Below are 23,691 nucleotides of genomic sequence, written 5' to 3'. Positions count from 1 at the left end.
AAAAAGTGAATTTAAATACAAAACAGTAAATTCTGATGTTTGGATCTGATGGAGACACTGAAACTGAAGAGTCCACTGATAACAGCAACAAGTTAGCTAACATTAGCACTGAGCTACAGGAGCTCAAAACATCGTAGTATAATGTTAGCTAATGTTTAGCTTTATAGCTAGCTATGTTAGCTTTACCATAATTCATAATTTTAGTTAAAATTAGCCTTCAACCATTTCAAATCAGTTGTTGTATGCCAATGTTCACCACTGTTAGCAGCTTGCAGCGTTCATGTAATCGCTAAACCAGCTTTAGCATGGAGTTATGTTAGCTCCTTGGCCAAACTGAGTGGATTCATTTCAGTAACACAGCTAACTTCAGTGTACATTACATAATACGATGTGGGACATAAGCTCAACTGTAAAACCAACAAGTTCATAAAGTTAGCTAATACGTTTATGTTCAGGTTCACATTGTTACTTTACCACAAACTTGAAACCAGCAACGTTAGATAATACTTAAAGCTAGCCATTTCAATTCAATCTTTACACCAGCTAATAATGCTAGCAGTAATGTTCATAATGTTAGCATTTTTAGACCAGCGACTGTACAACTGTTTCCTGTTTGGTATTCATGGCGTTAACTCTAAACCAGCTTTAGCAATGCTAGCTAACGCATCAAGCTATATCATCCTCAAACCTAAATCAATTGTTTAACATTAGTTCATGTTTACGGCTGCTTGTGCTAGCTCAATCTACTTGTTATTTATAACATTGGGCGATATTAGCTGTCGGCTATGTTAGCATCATTGCCAAACCAACTACATCAGTAATGGCTACAAAGAGCAGCAAGCTAGTTAGTGTCATTAAAAAAAGGCAGCTCTACATTTGTTAGCTATTGTTAGCAATTAGCATCATGATATCTTAACCAACATAATCAATTTGAAAAAGAAACAAACCCTTTTGCCAAAGTTTTGTGAGCATTTAACTACATTAGCTTAATTTCCAAACCAACAGTGTCAGGTCTGATTTATGGAGGCAGATTTTTAATACATGTTTTTGTTTGTTTTAGTTGTTTTAATAAGGATGATACATTTCTGGTTTGGTTTGTTTTTTTTCAGTGACGTTTTTTAAGACCTGACAGCTGAATTCAAACACTTTGTTTCTAAATATCTGTTTGCAGCAAGTGTTGTTTCTTTGACATGTGAGCCAATGGACTCAGCATGTTTAGTGGCTCTATAAATAAATAAAATCAAAGGTCAATAATACCTGTAACAGTGTTAAAACTGACTGGCAGTTCAGCCAATCAAAATGTACGAACAAAAAAACAAGACAGTAGAAATAAGGTATAACATCATTGCTGAGTTTGGGAAATTAAACGTCAAACCATCTAGACCCATAAAGTTAGCTAACGTTTTTGGATTATGTTGCTGGATTAAATGTTTCCTTGATCTCTGGGTTTGAAAATATCAAGCGTCCCAATAAAAGAGGAGGGCGCAGAAACTTATTTAAAACACTAAATATGTGCACAAACACAACTTCCTGCTGTCAAGAGCAGCAAGTTTCGAGCTCGTTTTTGGTGCTTTTACTTAAAAAATGACATTTTCTCACTCTGCTTCAGCTTCCTGTCCACTCACTCAAACGGGGGTTTCCAACGCTAACGCTCTAACGGCCACCTCACTTCTGCAAAGGTTTGGTACGTTTAGGATAGAAGCTGAGCTGTTGTCACCGAATCTTCAGCTGTGATCGTCTCCCCATCAGATCCAGACCTGCTGCTCTGGAGGCTTTTATTTAGAAACCATCTCCTCTCCAACAGGAGCGTTACAGGAGCCGGACCGAGAGCCTGCGGTGGTGAAGTGTTGTCTAGGTGTTGACGGAAGGTCCAGGTGTGGTCGTCGTCGTGGTGACGGTATGTCTGGGCGGGGCCAGGTCGAGCAGGGCGCCGACGGTCCCGGCCACCTGGGGGAGCCCTCGCTCCTCCAGAATGTGCAGAGGAAGACACAACTGACTCTACACAGACAGACACCACAGAAGAAGACAGCGGGGACAAAAGAAAAAACAACGGAAGGCGGGTCAACGGATGGCAAATCAAATTAATGAATAAAATAAGAGAAACCATGGCAACACAAGGGAGGATGACAAGGAGCAGCAACGTCAACTCAAAGGACAAAATGAACTGATGGAGGAGAGAAAAGGCGGGAAACAGGGTGGACTGACAGAAACCAGGAGACGAGTCCAGGTGCTTCACTTTCATTTTATTCAAGTTCAGAGGGAAAAGCAGAGCAGAGGCACAGTCTGAAAAAAACACTCATCTTCATCATCAACATATTCTTCATCGCTCATATAAAACCCAAACCTGTGCCACTACAGGACAGAAGTCTGCTTTAGAGTCTGCTTCCTCTTCCACTGCAGGAACGTGCCAGAACTTCCACTTTAGAGAACCTGGAGAGGTTCCACTCGTGTTCCCACTGTTTCACAAACTCATTCAGATCTACCAACGTCCTTAAAGTGTCCTCTCTCAACAGACTCAAACATGTCTCAAACACAAGCGGCCAATCACATGACGCCGTACGTTTCTGAAGAGGTGCGCATTAGATACCGAGCAGCTGCAGGATCGACGTGCGCAGCCGCAGCAGCTACACCTGCTACACCTCCTCTGATGCAACCTGCTGGTTTGCTCCACTATCCTGTTTTGAATCCATACAGGTGCAGCAGGAAAATGGTGGTTACTGTTCTGTTTGGTGTTGTTGCCCAATCGCAAACACAGCCTCCAATCCCTGAGACCACCTGAACCTGGATTTAGTATCACCTCCTGATCAGGACCAAAATGTTCTTCCAGGAACAGTGGAAACACCAGCAGCACCAGACACAATGACGAACGCTCAGTTCCTGCAGGGGAGGGGAAGGACGACATGACCGGCACTGAACGGTTCCTCATACAGGTGAAACTGATGGATGCTGAACTGATTTTTATCTAGGACATGGCAGCTGACTCAAACACTGCTGGTATCACAGAGCGGAAGACCACGAGTGCAAAAGTACATACAGCATGGCAGGTTTCTGAGCAGGGAGGGTCTCCAGACCCATTGCTGTGGTGGGTGGAAGGGGACTGGCTCTGAATCACTTTACAAACAGTAAAAACAGTTAAAAAACCCGAAACACTCAAACAGGCAGCCAAACATAAGGCACAGGGGGCGGAGCCTCGACAGACAGGAAACAAGCTTCAGGGTAAACCTCCAACTTTGTTGGATTGTCAAGTGTTAATTTCACCTGAGGCATCACATGATCCTCTGTGGCATGAAATAATCCCTGACCCTCAGGGAAAGTAGGTCAGCGTGGTGGGCCAAGCCAATGTTTTGGTTTGTTCCTGGCAATGAAGTCCTGAAAATCAAGGCCAACGAGTCCCAAGTCAAGAAATCCCAAGTTAAGAGCAAGTCAAAACCAACGAGTCCCAAATAAAGCCTAAGACAAATCCAAGTCATCAGACAAGGCCAACCAGTCCCAGGTCTTTAACATTTGTGCTCCAAGTCCAAAGCAATTATTCCAGCATTGTTTACCTGCCTGGCAGTCTTCACTGACAAATGCACCTTTACCTTCTATGCTGAAACCTGATTGGCTGCTATAGGATTGATCGATTCAAAACGTATCCGTTCATCAAAATTATGGTTTGGGATGACATCAAGTCATCTTAAGTCAACAGGCTAAGGTCCAGTTGAAGTCACGAGTAACTGGTGTTTAAGTAAATGTCGAGTCTTTTGTCAAGTCTCATGTCATCAGACAAGAGGAGGGTGGTATTCTGGTCACACCACCGCCACCATTGTCACGTTCTGTCATGAAATGGATTTTACAACACCGACATTACTGTGATCAAAGTCTTAGCATACTAATAATAATGTGCTTTACTGTGGCTGTGACTACATCCAGGAAAAGACCGATGCACGTACTCAGAGAACTGGAGTTGCATTCAGTAACTTCTGTTTTCTTCACTGTAACGCCAACTCCTCACTGAAGATGTGAGGGTAACGTCACGAACAACGCACGCTGATTGAAATGTCCTCACCACAACAACTGGGAAACTCTTAGCTTACAGTTAGCATCGAGTGTGCTAATCACTGTGCTTCAGATTCTTTGAGGATCAAAACAAAACAGGATTCACTTCAGACTGAAGCGCCAGGATGATCAATACTGACTTCAAACTGACAACATGTAAGTTTGGACATTTTTATGTTGCTTTCCTGTTTATTCTACTGGTTAGCCTGTTGAGTTTGCCATTGGCATGTTCCTTAGCTAACGTGGCTAGCAGCATGTGTTGCTGAAGTGTCTCAAATTGAGGACAGTCAGGGAAACTGTGGACGTTCAGCCTCATTTAAAGAACCAGAGCAACAGCTTTGATGTGGAAACTGTTTCTCTATGTAGATTTTTGTGTTGTCTCTCGAAGCCTGAGCTAACGTTAGCACCACGCTTCATACTGCAGCTCGAGCTCTGTGGTTACAGGAAAGCCTCCTCCGCGACGTCTGTATGGAAATGTATTGACGGATGTGTCCTTTGGGACACTGATTGTTGGGCTGATAGAATATACTTTGAATTTTCTGTCAAATAAACAGTCTTATCTTAAATAAATAGTGCTGAGATGTTTAATCTTATCGCCTGTCTAACTCTGACAATGAATCACATCACATTTAATAATTAACCCTCATTACGGAGCCGATGACTCTTCTGAAATAACCAGGTTTAGGTAGGTCATATCGGCCACCATCAGACCCGCAGTCCAAGTCCAAGTCATACGATTCACATCTACACCTCTGAGTTCAAGCAGAAGGGACTTCGGGACTTTAAAGGCTCGAGGGTTTGATTTGTAAATGATGTGACAGTGACACTGAAAGCAGAACAACTACGTCAGCATGCTTGAACATGGACCCAGCATGCTTCTTTCAGGTTTGGGGTGAAGGTCAAAGTGAATCTCGTTTGTTGACTCCTTCACCCTGAGAGTCAACTGACCCGGTTCAGACTGATGAGGACGCCTTGAGAGCGGATGGCAGGGCAGACGCAGCACACCCTGGAGGGATTACATGTGTCCTCTGGTCTGGGAACACCTCCAGGATCAGCGGGTGGATGCAGCTACAGAGAAACACATTAGGGCTATCTCAGCGAACCTGCTGCCACCATGAGACGGACTTGGACAAGTGGCAGGAAATGGACGGACGACACACAGACAAACTAGCTGTTCCCTCGTGCCTCCAGTATTTGTGCTAAACATGTCAAAAAAGTTGATCTATTACTTCAGATTTGTGCTGTGAATCTTATTTCATTCCGGAGTTAATCTGTGCACTGAGGCGCTTTTCATCAGAGAAACCAAGTCTTCAGGTGTCTTCAGGGGATGTGACCGTCTTCGACACCTTCAGCTCATCTTCGTACGTGCTGTCTGGTTTGACACTTTGTGCTCAGGTTGGGTTCAGACGTGCGGTGCCAGGTGTACGTAGATGGCACACAGCAGCGACATGACGGACAGGTAGAAGAGGGCGAAGCCCGCCAGCTGGACCCGAGGGGAGGGGCTAATCAGGGGCGGGGCCATGGACAGCAACACTCCCACCGTCCCATAAACCCCGCCTCCGGCTCCCTCCAGGACCTCACCCACTGAACAAAGACTGTCCTGAGTGTGTTGAAGTGAGATGGAAATGGCGTGGGATGAAAGTTAGAAGACAAAGGAACGAGATCGACAGAATCAAACGGGATCAATGAAAGGCAGGAAGATGAGAGAGAAGGAAGAAAGCTGTTAGTTGAGGAGAAGCAGCTTGGGATCAGATTCAGTACAAGGAGCAGACAGTGAGGTCACAGCCGGCGCACACTGATGCCGCCTGATTGGTGGTCCTCTGGAGAGGCCAGAACCACGTGAACGCAATCAGCTTCAAAGAACCAAAAGGTCTTTCTGTGTAAAGCCGTCAGGAATCATCGTTTAGGACCTGTGCTGTCCCAGTCTCCATCTCCTCCTCCACCATCACGACTACTAAGACACCAGAGTCCACCACAGCATGTGACCTCACTGTCCACGGTCTGTCCAGTTAGCCCATACAAGCTAATCACAAATGCACTGGCTGCCAAACACCTGGTCCTCACTCATCAGACAGTTCCAGGTGTCACAGGTAAAGCATTAACTGGGTATCAGTGCTGATGTGTGTGTGTGTGTGTGTATGTGTGTGTGTGTTACCTGTGGAACTCCGATCCTGCGACACGCCTCCAGGAAGTTCTCAACGTTTCGTCGACACTTGGCCATGGTGAGTTTAGGCTGCAGGACACAGCGTCACAGGGTCAGGACTCACAGCAGCACTGGTCTCAGTCTCACCAAGTCTCTCAATAATCTGCACTCACCACAGCGGGGGAGGGGACGTGGATGCTGGGGACGGATCGTGGTCTCACGTGATTGGCCAAGTGACAGAGCACCACCCCATCTGTCAGAGCTGCTCCCAGGTCGCTAGGCAACGACACCTTCAGACGAGCCTCGATATTCTGGACAGACAGGGACAGGTTAACCACTGCCTGATGTCCTCAGCAGGTGTCACACCTGAGACCACTCATTCAACATGTTTAGAAGCAGTGTCTCCACTGCAGTTTGTCCACCAGAGAATGCTGATGAGCGGAAAAGCGTGATGTCTGTGTTCAGGCGTGAGCGCTGCACCAGGTGTCACACATGGTGACACGTACCTTTCGGAGCTGCTCCACCAGCTCAGCATCTTCTCCAACCAGAGGAGGAGCAGCAGGAGCCCCCTCCTGGTTCTGAGGAGCAGCAGCAGCAGCATCACCTGGAGGACACAGAGGAGGACACAGGAGTCTTCAGCAAACCCACATACGATTGGTCAGCCAGCTGACAGGTAAAGCTTGTGGTCTGATGCCTTGCTCAAAGGCAGCAGAAACTGCTTTGTCATCTCCAGCCAAGCCTCCTCTCATTGGATGAATGTGAACGCCTCACCTTTCCTCTTCTCTTCCTTCTGACCGAGGCGATACAGGAAGCTCTCTGGTCTCAGACTGGCTGTGCGACAGGAGGCCACGCCCCCTGAGCTGGGGTAAGAAGGCGACTGATTGGCTGCAAGAAAAACACAATCTGTCAGTTGGAGTCAGTAGAACATGGCTGAATGTAACCACCAGGATCCTACGGTGTCTTACCTGTAGGAGACAGAGCAGCTCTGTCCTCTCCCTGCAGAGACACAACACAGGACAGTTACACACCTGAACACACCTGAACACACAGGAAGCTCCTCAGCTACATGGCATGTTTGCTTCAGAGTCAGAGGAAAGGGCTTCATTCAAGTCTCGTCATAGTTCAGATTTTCCTCTCTGTCATCAAATCTCAAACCACAACGTGTCTCCAAACATTCAGGTGATGAAAGACAGGTGTCTCCATTACGCTTTGGCAGGAACCAATGAGACACAGTCAGGCAGACAGACACACAGAAAGAGAGACGGACAGACAGAGAGAGAGGCAGACAGAGAGACAGAGAGAGGCAGACCGAGAGAGGCAGACAGACAGACACAGAGAGAGGCAGACAGAGAGACAGACAGAGAGGCAGACAGACAGACACAGAGAGAGGCAGACAGAGAGACAGACAGAGAGGCAGACAGACAGACACAGAGAGAGGCAGACAGAGAGACAGACAGAGAGGCAGACAGACAGACACGGAGAGAGGCAGACAGACAGACACAGAGAGAGGCAGACAGAGAGAGAGAGAGAGAGACAGACAGACAGACAGAGAGAGGCAGACAGACAGAGAGACAGAGAGAGGCAGGCAGACAGAGAGACAGACAGAGAGGCAGACAGACAGACACAGAGAGAGGCAGACAGAGAGACAGACAGAGAGGCAGACAGACAGACACGGAGAGAGGCAGACAGAGAGACAGACAGAGAGGCAGACAGACAGACACGGAGAGAGGCAGACAGACAGACACAGAGAGAGGCAGACAGAGAGAGAGAGAGACAGACAGACAGACAGACAGAGAGAGGCAGACAGACAGAGAGACAGAGAGAGGCAGACAGAGAGACAGACAGAGAGGCAGAGAGAGGCAGACAGAGAGACAGACAGACAGAGAGGCAGACAGACAGACACAGAGAGAGGCAGACAGAGAGAGAGGCAGAGAGACAGACAGAGAGACAGAGAGAGAGAGAGGCAGACAGACAGAGAGACAGGCACACAGAAAGAGAGACAGACAGACAGACAGAGAGAGGCAGAGAGAGAGACAGGCAGAGAGAGAGACGAGAGAGACAGACAGAGAGAGACAAGAGAGAGAGACAGAGAGAGAGAGACACAGAGACAGGCAGAGAGAGAGACATGAGAGACAGAGAGAGAGAGAGAGAGAGAGAGAGACAGGCAGAGAGAGAGAGAGAGAGAGAGACAGGCAGTGAGAGAGAGATGAGAGAGAGAAAGACAGAGAGACAGGCAGAGAGAGAGACGAGAAAGAGACACAGAGAGAGAGAGGCAGGCAGACAGGCGGTGAGACAGACTGATGGTGACGCCGATGTGTCCCACGATAAACAAAGCTCCACGATAAACGAGAAACAAAGCTCAAAGCCTCCACAGGAAGTAAATCAGCCTCTAAAAGCTGATATTTCACCTAAACACCCGTTCATCAGGGAAACCAGTGAAACCAGTATGTCAAACATTCTGCTTCGACACAAGCAGCAGCTGAAGTGTGAGGACGGTGGGCGGGGCGACGGTGACAGGGTGACAGGGGATAGGTGGATGTGAAGGAGTGACAGGTGTGTTATGCTGTGGGGTGAAGTGGGAGGAGTCAGTGGGTTAAATCAGATCCACTTCACATCAGGGGGACTGAGGGGGCCGGACTCTGTGAGTCCACCTTCACATGCATGTTTCATATAATGGAGGGAGTGTGCCGCTTTCACCAGGCTTTTATTGTGAAAAAGCCACAGGAAATGCAGCGTGCCGTATCTGCGTTCATGCTGTCAGTCATGACTGACGTCTATGGTGATGATCTGAACGAATCAGATCTGTTCGTTTGGAACGATGAAGACTTTTTATTTTTAGTTCAGTTAGTGGATTTTGGGGGCATGGCCAAACTCTTACCATGAAGAGGGCGGAGTCATCTGTGTGGGTGGAGCGTCTGGAGGGGTAGACGTTCTGAACACACACACACACACACACACACACACACACACACACACACACACACACACACACACACACACACACACACACACACGACAAAGACACACACATTAACAAAGACACACAGCCATGAGGTGAAGGTGAACAGGTGTGATGATGGAGGGGTGTGGCCTACAGTGGGAATGGGCGGGGCTAAAACAAACAAAACTAACTGAACCTGATGTTTTGTTGTAAATGAAAGTTTCTACAAGAGCAGCTGAAACGATCAGTCCGCTGATCAATTAAGTGTATTGATCATCTGTTTTAATGGTTTATTGATCTCTGCTGTGGAATCATGTGATGTTTGATCTTCTCACATGTTTGATTGGCTGCTTTTCCTCTCAATCATCTGAATGTGTGTAATCATCTGGAGCTTTGGACCAAACAAACATGGTGAAGGCGTCGCTTTGGGCCCTTCGTGACCACATTTCTCACTCTTTTCACAACGTTTCCAAAGCAAACGATCGATGGATGGATGGATCGATGGAGGAAATGATCAGCAGATTGATCCAGAATGAAAAGAATCTTAGCTGCACCTCGAGCAGCAGACGACAGATCTGCAGTCTCACCTCACTGTCTGGACTGGACTTGGTTGGACTCTGAGCGGCTTTATGCTGAAAAACAAGGAGAGTGTGCGCGTCAGGCTCGGACTGTCATCACACACACGCCTCACTTCAGCGCTCAGCTGCGACTGACGTGCGACTTCTCTCTGAACGTGAATGAAATCGATCGACTTCACGTCAGTCTCAGCTCATTCAGCCGCTCATAGCTCTTCCTCTCATCAGAGACACTTTGGGACTAACGTCGGTGGTTTGCTGTGTTAATGAACATTCATGTTATCCATTCCCTGGAAGGCTTTTATTGTGAAACATCAGCAGGAAGTGTCCACTTTGATCACACTGAAGACAAAGAGCCTAAAGCTTCCTCTGAGAGACGGACTGAGATGGGCTGTGCCCTGGTGCATTATGGGTCAACAGGACACTCGGCGGTGGAACTATTTGACACTGATTTTGCAGCTGTCAATCATCACATCACCATGGCGCTGCAGAATCCAGCCTTCTCATTGGCTCTCCAAAGGGGAGATGAGGCGACCTGAACCCCCACCTTAACATTAACCAACAACCTGAGACGGTCTGGAGGAAGTTCAAGCAAGTGGGTCCAGAAGACTCGGTCAAAGTGTCCTCACTGTGTGTCTACTGGGCACGACCTGGTCCTCTCTGTACTGGTGTGACTGGTTAAACTGGCGTACCTTGGTGTAGCTGGTGATAGAGTCTCTCTGCACAGATCGATTCTTCTGTCTCTCCTCGTCGTACCTCAGAGCGGCGAGCTGAGCCTCCCTCCTCATCCTCTCCACACCCCCAGAACCACCGACACTCCTCTGAGGACAGACAGGCAGAGGGACAGACAGAGGGACAGACAGGCAGAGGGGCAGGCAGAGGGACAGACAGACAGACAGACACAGACAGACAGACAGACACAGACAGGCAGAGGGACGGACAGACAGGCAGACACAGAGGGACAGACAGAAAGACACAGACAGACAGACAGACAGACAGACAAAGGGACAGTCATGAGTGGCTGAGGTTTGGAGTTTCTGGTCTAAACGTGACTGATGTCTCCCAGTCTCTCAAACTTCGGTGAGACACGCAGCAGCAGGTGTTACCTGGCTCTGGGAGCTGGAGGACGCTGTGGCACCATCAACCACACTCCTACAAGACACACAGGCGGACGGACAGGAAGTTAGACAGCTCAGAGACAGGTAGTCGCTGTACAGTCGTTTCACACTGATGACTCAGCATTTCTTGTGTTTTCATCACAAATGTGATCCCACAGATAATAACGAGTACAAAAATGACTCTGTGTGTGTGTGTGTGTGTGTGTGTGTGTACCTGTTGTGTCTCCTTGTGTCTTCTGTCCTGGTCGAATTGGTTTTTCCTGGAGAACCCTGGACGCACAAACAGGAAGTCACAAACAAAACAAGTTGCTTGTGGAAATGCTGGCCAGTGACCTCTGACCTCATGAGGTCAATGGTTGACCATGCTGATGTCACAGAGCACCTGGCACACATCCAGCCAATCAGGACTGTGTTCAATCCTCAACGCTTCATTGGTAGAAACCTGAGGGCCTCAGGTGAGTCCTGGTGGGCGGAGCTCGTACCTCTCTGGTGATGCGTTTCTCGATGTAGGCCATGAACTGAGAGCTCAGGCTGGTACCGTCCGCTCCTCTTCCTCCTCCTCCTCCTCCTCCTCCTCCTCCTCCTCCTCCTCCTCCTCCTCCTCCTCGTCTCCTGCCCTCCTCCTCCTCCTCCTCTCCCACACAGCTGTCAATGAAGTCTATCTGCTCCAACTCCACGTCTGCGGAAACCACAGAGAGGACAGAAGACATCAGAGACAGACTGACGAGTTTCAGTTTAACGTGAGGACGACACAAGAGGGTTTACAGAGACAGACACACAGGGACAGACACACACAGAGACAGACACACACAGGCAGAGACACACAGGGACAGATACACACACAGGCAGAGACACAAAGAGACAGACAGACCGATAGACAGAACACACACACACACACACACACACACACACACACACACACACACACACACACACACACACACACACACACACACACACACACACACACACACACACACAGTGTTATCAGGGAGTCCAGCAGTCAGATTCACTCCAGGTGAAAGTCTGTCTCCATCTCTGAGTGAACGATCCTTCAGCTCACACTGACTTTGTTTGGCACAAAACCTTAAAGGACTGAACGTCAGAACGTGTGAACGTGTGAACGGATTCCACCCTGAGACACCATGAACTCACGTGTTCCATTAGCCAGCAGAGGTCCTCCTCCTGCTGCTCCTGCTGCTCCTCCTCCTCCTCCTCCTCCTCTCGGTCTCTGATCTCTGCTGATCTCGGCCACTCTCAGCGGCAGCTCTGACAGCTCCTCTGCAGGCTGAACACAAACAGGAAGTGAGCTCACACACAGGCAGGAAGCAGAGAACAGGACACGCCAAGTGTGTTCTGTGTGTGTGTGTGTGTGTGTGTGTCTGACCTCGTTCCCCGACCATCTCTTGTCTCCGCTGTCGACACTGTTGAAACCAGAATCCAGCGCTCCGTATGGACGGCCAGGGTACAGCTCGTCAACGCTGACGAACACAGACACAGAGATCTGGTCAGTCTAGTTCTTCCAGCAGAGACACTGACTGGTGCTTTTATTGTGAAGGATCTGCAGGAAGTCTTCAGCTACAGGCAGCAGATGTTGCCTCTATGTGTGGCTCTGAATCAAAAGCTAAACGGGAGCGAAAGCTGCCTTCTTGCTCTCCTGGTGATGCTTCCAGCAGCTGAAGTTTCATTGGATCAAAAAACGGATTTAAAGAGCCTGAGAAGTCAAACATGTCCAAACGAAGACGAGGCCAAGGGCTCAATGACGATGGGAAGAGAGTGTGTGTGTGTGTGTGTGTGTGTGTGTGTGTGCGTGCGTGCGTGTGTGTGTCCTGACCAGGAGCTGAAGGTCAAAGGTCTTCTGTCGTAGTCTGGGAGGTCAGGGGTCGTCTTACTGGCCTCCAGGTTCAGGTACTTAAATATGTGGATCTTCCCTTTAATGCAGATCTACACACACACAGAAACACACACAGAAACACACACATTCAGCTGCACCTCAAACAGACCAGCTGCACGACGATGATGTCACTTCCTGTGCATACCTGTGCAGGTGGGGTCTGCAGGGGGTTGTTGTCGAGGACGATGGTCTGTAGCTGTGTGAGTTGTCGATAACAGACGGGGATGGACGTCACTTTGTTACACGAGAAATCCAGACGCACCAGAGGGAGGTCGGCCAGCTCTGAGTACACACAGATACACAGGAGTACACGCTGAGACACAGGAGTACACACAGATACACAGGAGTACACACAGATACACAGGAGTACACGCTGAGACACAGGAGTACACACAGATACACAGGAGTACACGCTGAGACACAGGAGTACACACAGATACACAGGAGTACACACAGATACACAGGAGTACACACAGATACACAGGAGTACACGCTGAGACACAGGAGTACACACAGATACACAGGAGTACACGCTGAGACACAGGAGTACACACAGATACACAGGAGTACACACAGATACACAGGAGTACACGCTGAGACACAGGAGTACACACAGATACACAGGAGTACACGCTGAGACACACACGGTGTCTGGGTGTTGGTGTATGTATTCCTCCCATTTATATACTCGTTTGTAGATGCAGTGATGAACTGTGTGTGTGTGTGTGTGTGTGTGCGTGCATGTACCTGGAGGCAGTCTGACCAGGTGGTTCCTCCTGATGTTCAGGTCTCGCAGAGCCTCCAGCTGACCCACCTGAGACGGTAGAGTCTGGATCTCATTACAGCTCACATCCTGCAGGGGGCAGTTCACAGAGCAATCAATGACTGATAATCAATACGTGACAAGCACGGGTGAGCACAGGTGAGCACAGGTGAGCACAGGTGAGCACAGGTGAGGTGCTCCCAGGGCGCAGCACAGTGATTAAACAGATTATTCACAGTTGACATAATCTGGTTGAAATTCAAGTCCTTTTTTGAGCTCTTGAAGATCAAATCATCACTAAAACATAAGATTTAAGGAGCACTGAGTGATTGAGAGCATCGAATGATGCACAGAGTAACATGCAAGAGGACATTCCACCTTAAAAGCCTTCCACCTTAGCTGAGGCACAAAATCAGTGCTGAACTCGTGTTGACGCAGTCTGAACCTGATGGAGCCTGTTTGAATAAACGTTAGCATGACTGACCAGTTCAGTGAGGTGTCTCAGCTGTCCCAGTTCTTCTGGAAGAGAAACCAGTTTGTTGTTGCAGGCAATCAAAACCTTCAGGGGAAGACTGCAGATGACCACAGGGAGGACAGACAGCTGGTTCCGACTGAGGGATACAGACGGACGGACGGACAGATGGACAGACAGAGTGAAAGGATTTTATCAATTTGTCTCTAAAGCAGAGCTTTTCAAACTGTGAGGTGAGGGATGGCTTCATGCAGCTACAGACACAAAGTTACTTATTGTGCTCTGTCAGCAGGTGGCGCTACAGCAGTGTCACAAACACCGTAACACTCACATCATTCAGTGTGACTTCCACTTTGGATGATTTCAGATGAACAAAATATAGGTTTTATCTCTGATGTCAGGAACCACAGAGAAAGACTCAAAGGACTTCCCCGAGGATGACAGCGAGCCAGCAAACGCTGTCACTACACCCACCAGTTCACTGCTAACAGGAGCGGCTAACCGGAGCTGCTAACAGGAGAGGCTAACAGGAGCTGCAAACAGGAGAGGCTAACAGGAGCTGCTAACAGGAGAGGCTAACAGGAGAGGCTAATAGGAGCTGCAAACAGGAGAGGCTAACAGGAGCTGCAAACAGGAGAGGCTAATAGGAGCTGCAAACAGGAGAGGCTAACAGGAGCTGCAAACAGGAGAGGCTAACAGGAGCTGCTAACAGGAGAGGCTAATAGGAGCTGCAAACAGGAGAGGCTAATAGGAGAGGCTAATAGGAGCTGCAAACAGGAGAGGCTAACAGGAGCTGCAAACAGGAGAGGCTAACCGGAGCTGCTAACAGGAGAGGCTAACAGGAGCTGCAAACAGGAGAGGCTAACCGGAGCTGCTAACAGGAGAGGCTAATAGGAGCTGCTAACAGGGGAGGCTAATAGGAGCTGCTAACAGGAGAGGCTAATAGGAGCTGCTAACAGGAGAGGCTAATAGGAGCTGCTAACAGGGGAGGCTAATAGGAGCTGCTAACAGGAGAGGCTAATAGGAGCTGCTAACAGGAGAGGCTAATAGGAGCTGCTAACAGGGGAGGCTAATAGGAGCTGCTAACAGGGGAGGCTAATAGGAGCTGCTAACAGGAGAGGCTAATAGGACCTGCTAACAGGGGAGGCTAACAGGAGCTGCAAACAGGAGAGGCTAACAGGAGCTGCAAACAGGGGAGCAGCGAACAGGAGCAGCTAACAGCTAATTCAGCAGACTGTTGGGCAGTGTGTGTGTTCATGGTGATGAAGGAACAACAGTGATGTGTTTTAATGGAGCTCTGTGTCTCAGAGGAGGAAGATCTATCAGCCTGTGACACACAGTACACAGCAGGGGACACATTCAGGTTTGATTTGTTACCAAGAAGGTGTGTGTGAGTGTGTGTGCGTGTGTGAGAGAGTGTTACCTGAGGTTCAGGTAGGTGAGGGCCTGCAGGTTGAGCAGACTTTCTGGCAGAGACCTCAGACAGTTCTGGTAAAGGTTCAGAGTCTCCAGAGACACAAAGAGACAAACCTCCAGAGGAAGCTCCGACAGACGGTTACGAGACAGGTCTGAAAACACACACGCACACACATGCGCAAACACACACACGCGCGCGCGCAAACACACACGCGCGCGCGCAAACACACACACGCGCGCGCAAACACACACACACGCGCGCAAACACACAGATGAGGTTATACTGCATTAACTTTATCAGACATACCATACATACTACACATTATACTTCAGATTCCTGTGTACATGTACACCACGGTGTGTACTTCTCTGGTATTTCGATGTGTCTGTTCACAGTTCTTCAATATGAAGATATATTTAGTTTCATGAACACTTCTCTATTACTGATTACAGACCAGTCTCTGCTCTGTCTCCACCACAGGCTCGCTTTAGAAAAGTTTATATATACACGTGTGTGTGTGTGTGTGTGTGTGTGTGTGTGTGTGTGTGTGTGTGTGTGTGTGTGTGTGTGTGTGTGTGTGAGAAACTCGTGACCGAGCTGGAAATAGAAACCAAACTCTTAACAACAGTCAGTCTGTGTCTGAACCTTCCTCGTTTCTCTGAGCTGTCCTCCAATCGGATCAGTACGTGTGGTTGTCATAGTGACACAGGATGCCATGACGAAGCAGGTGACATCGCTGACCAGTTGATCTCTTCCAGTTTAAAGTGGTGTCAGTGGCTCTGCTGGTCTCCACATGAGATTTCTCAAACTGGTTCCACACCATGAAAAGTCTACGGTGGCCCTGACAGCTCAACACACTGCAGCTCATCAAAACACGGACAGATCAAGAAAACATGGTCACCAGTTTAACAACGCCTGCTCCCAGCAGAGCGACAAAACACCCCTGGACACAAACAGACACTGTTTCCAGGGGACCCTAAATAGTGACGCACACAGCTCAGACACATTTGTTCCACCAGCAAAGCTTAGATTTTAGCTCATTTAGCTCCAGTACTGCTTTCTGGGTGCTTTTCATTCCATAAATTGGTCTCCTCGTCTCCTCCACTCGCTTCCTCTCCTCGTGTCTTAGCTCCGCCCAGCAAGGACATGAAAGAGGGATGCGAGGAAGGGACGTGAGGACGGAGGAGACGAAACTCTGAAATGAAAAATCCTCGCTCCACAGCGTCAGTCCGAAGCGACGTCACTTACTGATGACGTTTGCACAGCTGTAAAAGCTGTAAAACGTGATATTATGGTCAGATCTGCAGTCACACTGTTCTACTCCTGATTGCTATTGATGAGGTTTCAATTATATGCCGTTAGAGGCGTAACAGAGGACGGCTGTGCGGTAGATTAAACCAGCAGCCTTGTAGCCTCGCTTTAAAAAACCGTAATATACCAAGAATTTTCATTCATTTCTTGGTGACACACAGTTGTTAAAAGGACACAGTTGAAACAAGAATCAGGATGACATTTGTGAAGACCTGCTCCCGCCATGATTCAAACGTGCGCCACATACGACACGCCCCTTAAATAATAAAGACTTCGGCGTAGGATACACCGGTGTGTCCTCACTCTGATCTCCTTCAGAAGCCTCCTCTCTCCTCGCTCCTCGTCTCCTTCAGGTGCATTTAAGCAATTGGAAGATCCTTCATCATGGCGGAGGGGAAACGACTTCCGGCTCGACGAAGGAGAGAGGAGACGAGGAGGCACAATTCAATGTAATGAAAAGCACCCACAGACAGCCAATGACTGCATGAGCCACAGACATGACAACAACAAGCACGTCCAGCTGTGTCCATCAGGTTTCAGTGTCCCCTGGAAACAGCTTCTGTGGCTGCCTGCAGTGTTCCCGCTTGGTTATGCTTCTGTTTCTGCAGCAGTTAATTTAATGAAGAGCTTCCCTTCGTTCTCTTGGCTTCCGCCTGTTTTCTGAAGTTGTTGTGCACTGAGCTCAGTTTTGTCCAAACATTCAAAACTCAGACAGATTCATTGTACTGTGATAAAAAACAGTACATGTGATACACTTAAAGTACACGCAGTACCTCAGTGCATCTATATTTATCAGCGCAGCTGTGAGGGTTCAGCACCTGGCCGGCAGGAAGTACACATCATCACAGTAACAACCATTTCCTGTTGTACAGTGGCCTGTGATCCTCATTCCCCCAGCATCTCACTCACACTCACACACACACACACACACACACACACACACACACACACACACACACACACACACACACACACACACACACACACACACACACACACACACACACACACACACACACACAGAGTTTTCATGATATGTGACTGAAGAACAGAAATACATTGGACCCAAAGGTTGACATGAACTACTGTCTCTCTGTCTCTCTGTCCCTCTGTCTCTCTGTCCCTCTGTCCCTCGTAATGAAGTCACGGTCAATGTTCCATTCTGGCTCGTTAAAAAAGTGACTGGCTGATGGGTTTTTTGCACCTCAGCCGATGAGTTCAAGTTCGCGTTGGAGGCTGCGGGCCCTTCTGATCCCAAACAGATCACCCTCTGGGCCTTCTGTCCCAGCAGACAATGCTGCGTTCAGGCTCCTGCAGGAAAAGTCATGTTCGCCATCGATGATGTTAATGACTGACAGTTTGGATCAACGTGAAACTTTTCTGCTTCAATCAGGTTTTGGTAATTAATTCTCCTCATCCCAGGGGAGTCCCCCGGTACTGGGCCACACACCCTGGGCCTGAGGAGAATTAATTAATTAATTAATTACCTCTTATTTGTGCAATAACCCCCCCAGTTGCTACAATGTTTCTGTTTACACAGTTTATATCGTCGCTGTCCAATAAAAAGCACGTATCTCCAAAACTCGTTTTTTTCAGGAGCATGAAAAAAGTGTTTTACTCGTCAATTAACTTACAAATTAAACCCAAAACACAGTAATTAGACACACTTAGGACTCGAAATGAAAACCTATAGTTACATGGTGATTAGCAACCCGTTTAGTATTTTAATTGGATTTACGTGCGCTGTTGTGAGTGACATTGGACATACGTGTTTTTTAAATAATGCGTTCCAATGATGTCCGGTCATTTACGAGCCTCGAGTCTCCCGTTCATGTCCCACTAAATCTGTAAACTATTGATAGCAGGCTATCCTACATTTCCACATAGCACATTACCCTAATCTAAGATTTTTTTGGTATTTTGTGTTGAAATCAGATTAGTCCATATAGGCCAAGAGTCATCTAATACTGTATTAACGCACATGCATCAGTCTGACTCGGTTCAAGGAAATCACAGAGTTTATCGTCTATCCCTTGCTTAAAACCTAACGTTATTTACCCAAAGATATCATCTAAACCCCTGTCATAATTTCTCTGTTCCTGCGTAACACTGCACCACACAAATTACTGCAGAAACTTACCTTTCGGCCTACGTGTATCGGTGGGCTATTAAGATGCTTTGTTACAAGAAACGGTGCAGTGTTAGATGCTATAATAAGTCTGCCAAGTACTGACGGTATACAGTCTGTGTTTACGGACATGACAAATCATCTGATATACAGGCTAAGGTTAGCTAGCGGTTAGCCCTCAGGATTGAGTTGTACAGAACGAAAATATGTGAAATACTACGTGCAAATGACAATCGTGAATGTCTGTTAATTACGCGCATACGGGAGATACGCGCATTGATGGACACTTCTGACACCCAATGGAGATACGTGTTAAATATATGATGTAATAAAACGTCTTTCCATTGGTCACTTGGATCCCCAATGCTACCTGTTGCTGGGGGAGAATGTGAATATTCCTTAGCCAATGGAAAGTCAAAATCGTTAAAAGTGGAGATACGTGTTTTTTAACCAGTATAACGTTGGACAGCGACGTTATACTGGTTATTCTGTTTTGCACTATTTATTCTGTTGTTTACATTCTGTTTATCTATTTATTCTCTTTTGCACTCATTATTATTTAGCCCTTGTTTTCTTTTTTTAGTTATATAGACTATATTTTTAATTTTTAAACTGCACCACAACTCCATCTCTGTTGTAATCCGGAAGCCAAGCAACGACATTTCGTCGCCAAAATCTCACTGCTGTTTTTTTGTGCAATGACAATAAAGGAAGTCTAAGTCGAAGTCTCTAAGGACAACAAATCCTGAACTACTGCGATAGAAAATAACTCCAGGCAAGTCAACTACGACTCCCAGGGTGCATTTCACTCACACACATCCAATCACAGAGCGTCATGTTCTGTTGTCTGGACTGAAGTGATCGTTCGAAGACTCATTTTGTCCAGCTTGTCCTCCTGGGTTCCACTCAGTGTCCACACAATACTTCACTGAAGCTAAAAACACTACAGCAAACACCAAAGACAAACCTGCACATCCGAGCGGGTCAACAGAAAGCTTGCAGGGTTACATCACCTCTTAATAAAACCACACACACCCCTGATTACACACATTCACGTCTTCAGCAGCAAAAGTGGAAGCACTCCAACCCTGAACGAGCTCCGCACATCTGAGCCAAGCTACTGATGAGCTGACGCACAAAGCGACACTGACGGTCGGCGAGAGGACGCCATCACACAGTTTGTGGGTCAGGCTCTCGTTCTTTCTGCGGTGTCTGTTGCTCTAACTTTACAGCAGTGAAACACACACAGAGATGACTGCGCTCCACTTCCGTCTTCATAGTCTTCATCACACAGACTCATTGAGAGCAGAGGCCTGAGGCTGCACACACACCAACACGCAGCGGTGGACTAGAGTTCAGGATGGTCGCGTCTGCAGGTCGTCATCAGTGTGGAACAAGTACACAGATCCTTCACTTCAGTCACAGTACCACAGTGTGGAAATACTATGTCCTGTCAACATGACAATATACTTGACCCATCAAAGATAAACGCAGAATCATGCGTATGACTGGATTCTAATAGAGGAAGCATTCATGTGTTCATCACATTAATGCTGCAGCTGCCGAAGGTGAAGCTCATTTGAACTGCTTTGTACAGGTGCTGGTCATAAAATTAGAATATCATGGAAAAGTCGATTTTTTTCAGTAATTCCATTCAAAAAGCAAAACTTGTATAATGTATACATTCATTTCACACAGACCGACATATTTCAAGTATTTACTTCTTTTAATATTGATGATTATACCTGACAACTAATGAAAACCCCCAATTGAGTATCTCAGAAAATTAGAATATTGTGGAAAAGGTCAATATTGAAGATATCTGGTGCCTCACTCTAATCAGCTAATTAACTCCAAACACCTGCAAAGGCCTTTAAGTGGTCTCTCGGTCTAGTTCTGTGAACTACACAATCATGGGGAAGACTGCTGACCTGACAGTCGTCCAAAAGACGATCATTGACACCTTGCACAAGGAGGGCAAGTCCCAAAAGGTCATTGCTAAAGAGGCTGGATGTTCACAGAGCTCTGTGTCCAAGCACATTAGTAGAAAGGCAAAGGGAAGGAAAAGATGTGGTAGAAAAAGTGTACAAGCAATAGGGATAACCGCACCCTGGAGAGGATAGTGAGACAAAACCCATTCAAAACTGCAGGGGAGATTCACAAAGAGTGGACTGCAGCTGGAGTCAGTGCTTCAAGAACCACCACTCACAGACGTATGCAAGACATGGCTTTCAGCTGTCAGCTGCATTCCTTGTGTCAAGCCACTCTTGAACAAGAGACAGCGTCAGAAGCGTCTCACCTGGGCTAAAGACAAAAAGGACTGGACTGCTGCTGAGTGGTCCAAAGTCATGTTCTCGGATGAAAGTAAATTTTGCATGTCCTTTGGTAATCAAGGTCCCAGAGTCTGGAGGAAGAGAGGAGAGGCACAGAATCCACGTTCCTGAGGTCGAGTGTCAAGTTTCCACAGTCAGTGATGGTTTGGGGTGCCATGTCATCTGTCATCACCTTAACCCCATAGAAAATCTATGGGGTATTGTGAAGAGGAAGATGCGAGATGCCAGACTCAACAACGCAGAAGAGCTGAAGGCCACCATCAAAGCAACCTGGGCTCTCATAACACCTGAACAGTGCCACAGCCTGATCGACTCCATGCCACGCCGCATTGCTGCAGTAATTCAGGCAAAAGGAGCCCCAACTAAGTATTGAGTGCTGTACATACTCATACTTTTCATGTTTCTACTTTTCAGTTGGACAACATTTTTAGAAATCCTTTTTTTGTATCAGTCTTAAGTGATATTCTAGTTTTCTGAGATACTGAAATTTGGATTTTCATTAGTTGTTAGTTTAAAATCATCAAAATTAAAGAACTAAACATTTGTAATATATCAGTCTGTGTGTAATGAATGAATGTAATATACAAGTTTCACTTTTTGAATGGAATTACTGAAATAAATCAACTTTTCCATGATATTCTAATTTTATGACCAGCACCTGTATTTCCCCTTGAGGATCAATAAAGTTTTTATCTTCATCTATAATAAAAATGGATTTTGATTTTGTATTATTAATCTCAATCTGCAGATATATTCTGACTGACTCGGAGCAAACACTGGAGCACCACATTCAGGCCGAAACTATTGATTTTCATGATCCATTAATCTGTCAGTTGTTTTCACGTGTAATCAGTTCATCGTTTCATGTAGAAAATGTATGAAAACAGTGAAAAATGTCAGAATTTCCCAGTGTCCAAGGTGATGTCTTCAAGCTCTGTCCATCCAAAGATCCAATCCGTTTGGTTGATTTCTTTAGACTTCAGCTTGATGTGTTGAGATCAGGAAAAACTCACAATGAGTACTGGACAGACACAAAGGCGCGCACACACACACACACACACACACACACACACACACACACACACACACACACACACACACACAGTCCATACATAACCTCCTCTGCTTGCTCCGTTTGTTTTGTCTCTCCACGCCGGCCCGTCAGCCTCTGGTGGGCGGAGCAGCTTTCATTCACTGTGGCCTTATTATCTAATCGGGCATCACAGACATTAAATACAACAAAGCTCAGGTGTGTGTTCACCTTTTCACACTTCAACTGACGTCACAAAGTCTGGAAGCAGCATTTACAGTTCGGCGGGCCCGAAACCGGAATACCTCCTGTCCGGTCCGAGCTGTGGACGGCTAGCGACACCAGCTAACTTTAATTAAAGAAACTAGCCGTGTGCTAACACTAGCATGTCCATTCTGTCGTGTTTACAGTGCTGTAGCTATGTTAGCATGCTAGCTGGCTGTACCAACCGATATCAACAACCGTCTACACCCATCTGCACAACTTACAGGTGCACTGACTCAAGATGAAATCCAAAGAGATTTAATCCTCCAACCTCTCACCTCAATTTAACGTCTGAAAACGACATAATCGCAGTTAATCTACTGTTCCACAAAAGTTAGATATTTTAGGCCGTGTAAAAGGGCGACAATGCTTTAATTTAACCGCGCTACAGAGTGCTAACTAGCTAAAGTTTGAGTAGATGAAGTTGTAACGTTAACTGAAATTATTGGGATTTCACAAGTGTTCAAAATGGCCACAGAAAATTCCAGGCTATAAATGATTGCACTGATACTTCGCATGTAAGTTTTGTGAACCGCGTTTTCACGTAATTAAATCATTACAACTGGAATCACGGCAGAGGAACACTTTGGGGGGGGCACAGTGTTTGTCATAACACCGGCCCTGACGGGTTTCCCCATCCCATTCTTCCCACAGTCGTTTAAGTTACATTTTTACTCCTCACCGTCTTTAAGTCCATAAAAACTGTCTCTAAGCTACTTCAACAGACACTCGATCGGCTCAGAGTGTCCGTTCTCCGGGATGTGTCGCTCACTCACCGGCCCTGGTGGTATCCGTCAGGTCGTGGTTGGCGGCGCTCCGGGGAAACTCCTTCAGCTTCCTGCCGCTGAGGTTCAGGCACCCGGTGGCCGAGGCTTCGTCCAACGCACGGTCCAGAGAACGGTTCCAGGGCGCCGGACCCGCCGGTCCCAGTCCGTTATTATTCCCGACTAAAACATTCCCGGTGCCGCCGCCGCTGCTGCCACCTCCAACCGTGAAGTTGAGTCCGGTGTTGTCCGCAGACCCCAGCAACACCGAGGCCGCCATTACACACTCCGGCTGGTTAGCTCTCAGCTAACGGCTAACTTTCCCACCCTAAACTCCAGAGCGGAGCATGCGCAGAGCGGCGCTCAGAGGGAAGCGGCTGGTCAACGCGTTATTATGTTTTTATTAACAGAACACCAAGTACGACAACACTGTACACTGACTGTGCAGTGATACTATGCACTACACAGTACAACACTGTACACTGACTGTGCAGTGATAC

General features: G+C 47.3%; 2 protein-coding genes across 5 annotated transcripts in view; both read right to left on the bottom strand.

Annotated features, from left to right (window-relative positions):
• rpl35a (ribosomal protein L35a) overlaps positions 1 to 23,691 on the bottom strand; it is a 61,818-nt gene that overhangs the window by 7,859 nt on the left and 30,268 nt on the right. The gene's annotated exons all lie outside the window — the stretch shown is intronic.
• On the bottom strand, positions 1,655 to 23,513 carry lrch3 (leucine-rich repeats and calponin homology (CH) domain containing 3). Of its 4 annotated transcripts, none has more exons than XM_070970488.1 (20): positions 23,204 to 23,513; positions 15,368 to 15,512; positions 13,957 to 14,083; positions 13,457 to 13,562; positions 12,855 to 12,991; positions 12,650 to 12,759; positions 12,203 to 12,296; positions 11,971 to 12,103; positions 11,298 to 11,494; positions 11,030 to 11,085; positions 10,804 to 10,849; positions 10,390 to 10,518; positions 9,710 to 9,754; positions 9,060 to 9,113; positions 7,147 to 7,177; positions 6,953 to 7,066; positions 6,688 to 6,785; positions 6,355 to 6,492; positions 6,194 to 6,271; positions 1,655 to 1,998 (listed from the first exon to the last, which is right to left on the bottom strand). In XM_070970488.1, the coding sequence occupies exons 1-20, from the start codon at positions 23,469 to 23,471 to the stop codon at positions 1,852 to 1,854; spliced, it is 2,253 nt and encodes a 750-aa protein (XP_070826589.1). In that variant the 5' UTR covers positions 23,472 to 23,513; the 3' UTR covers positions 1,655 to 1,851. The 4 variants fall into 4 exon arrangements, with proteins under 4 accessions (XP_070826589.1, XP_070826588.1, XP_070826590.1 ...); XM_070970487.1 differs by lacking the exon at positions 1,655 to 1,998 and adding an exon at positions 2,018 to 5,638; XM_070970490.1 differs by lacking the exon at positions 1,655 to 1,998 and adding an exon at positions 5,489 to 5,633.

Source organism: Chaetodon trifascialis, chromosome 9, assembly GCF_039877785.1.
Source record: "Chaetodon trifascialis isolate fChaTrf1 chromosome 9, fChaTrf1.hap1, whole genome shotgun sequence".
Classification (NCBI taxonomy): Eukaryota; Metazoa; Chordata; class Actinopteri; order Chaetodontiformes; family Chaetodontidae; genus Chaetodon; species Chaetodon trifascialis.
Note: the sequence above shows the minus strand (reverse complement) of the source record. Positions and strands in the feature narration are given on the sequence as shown.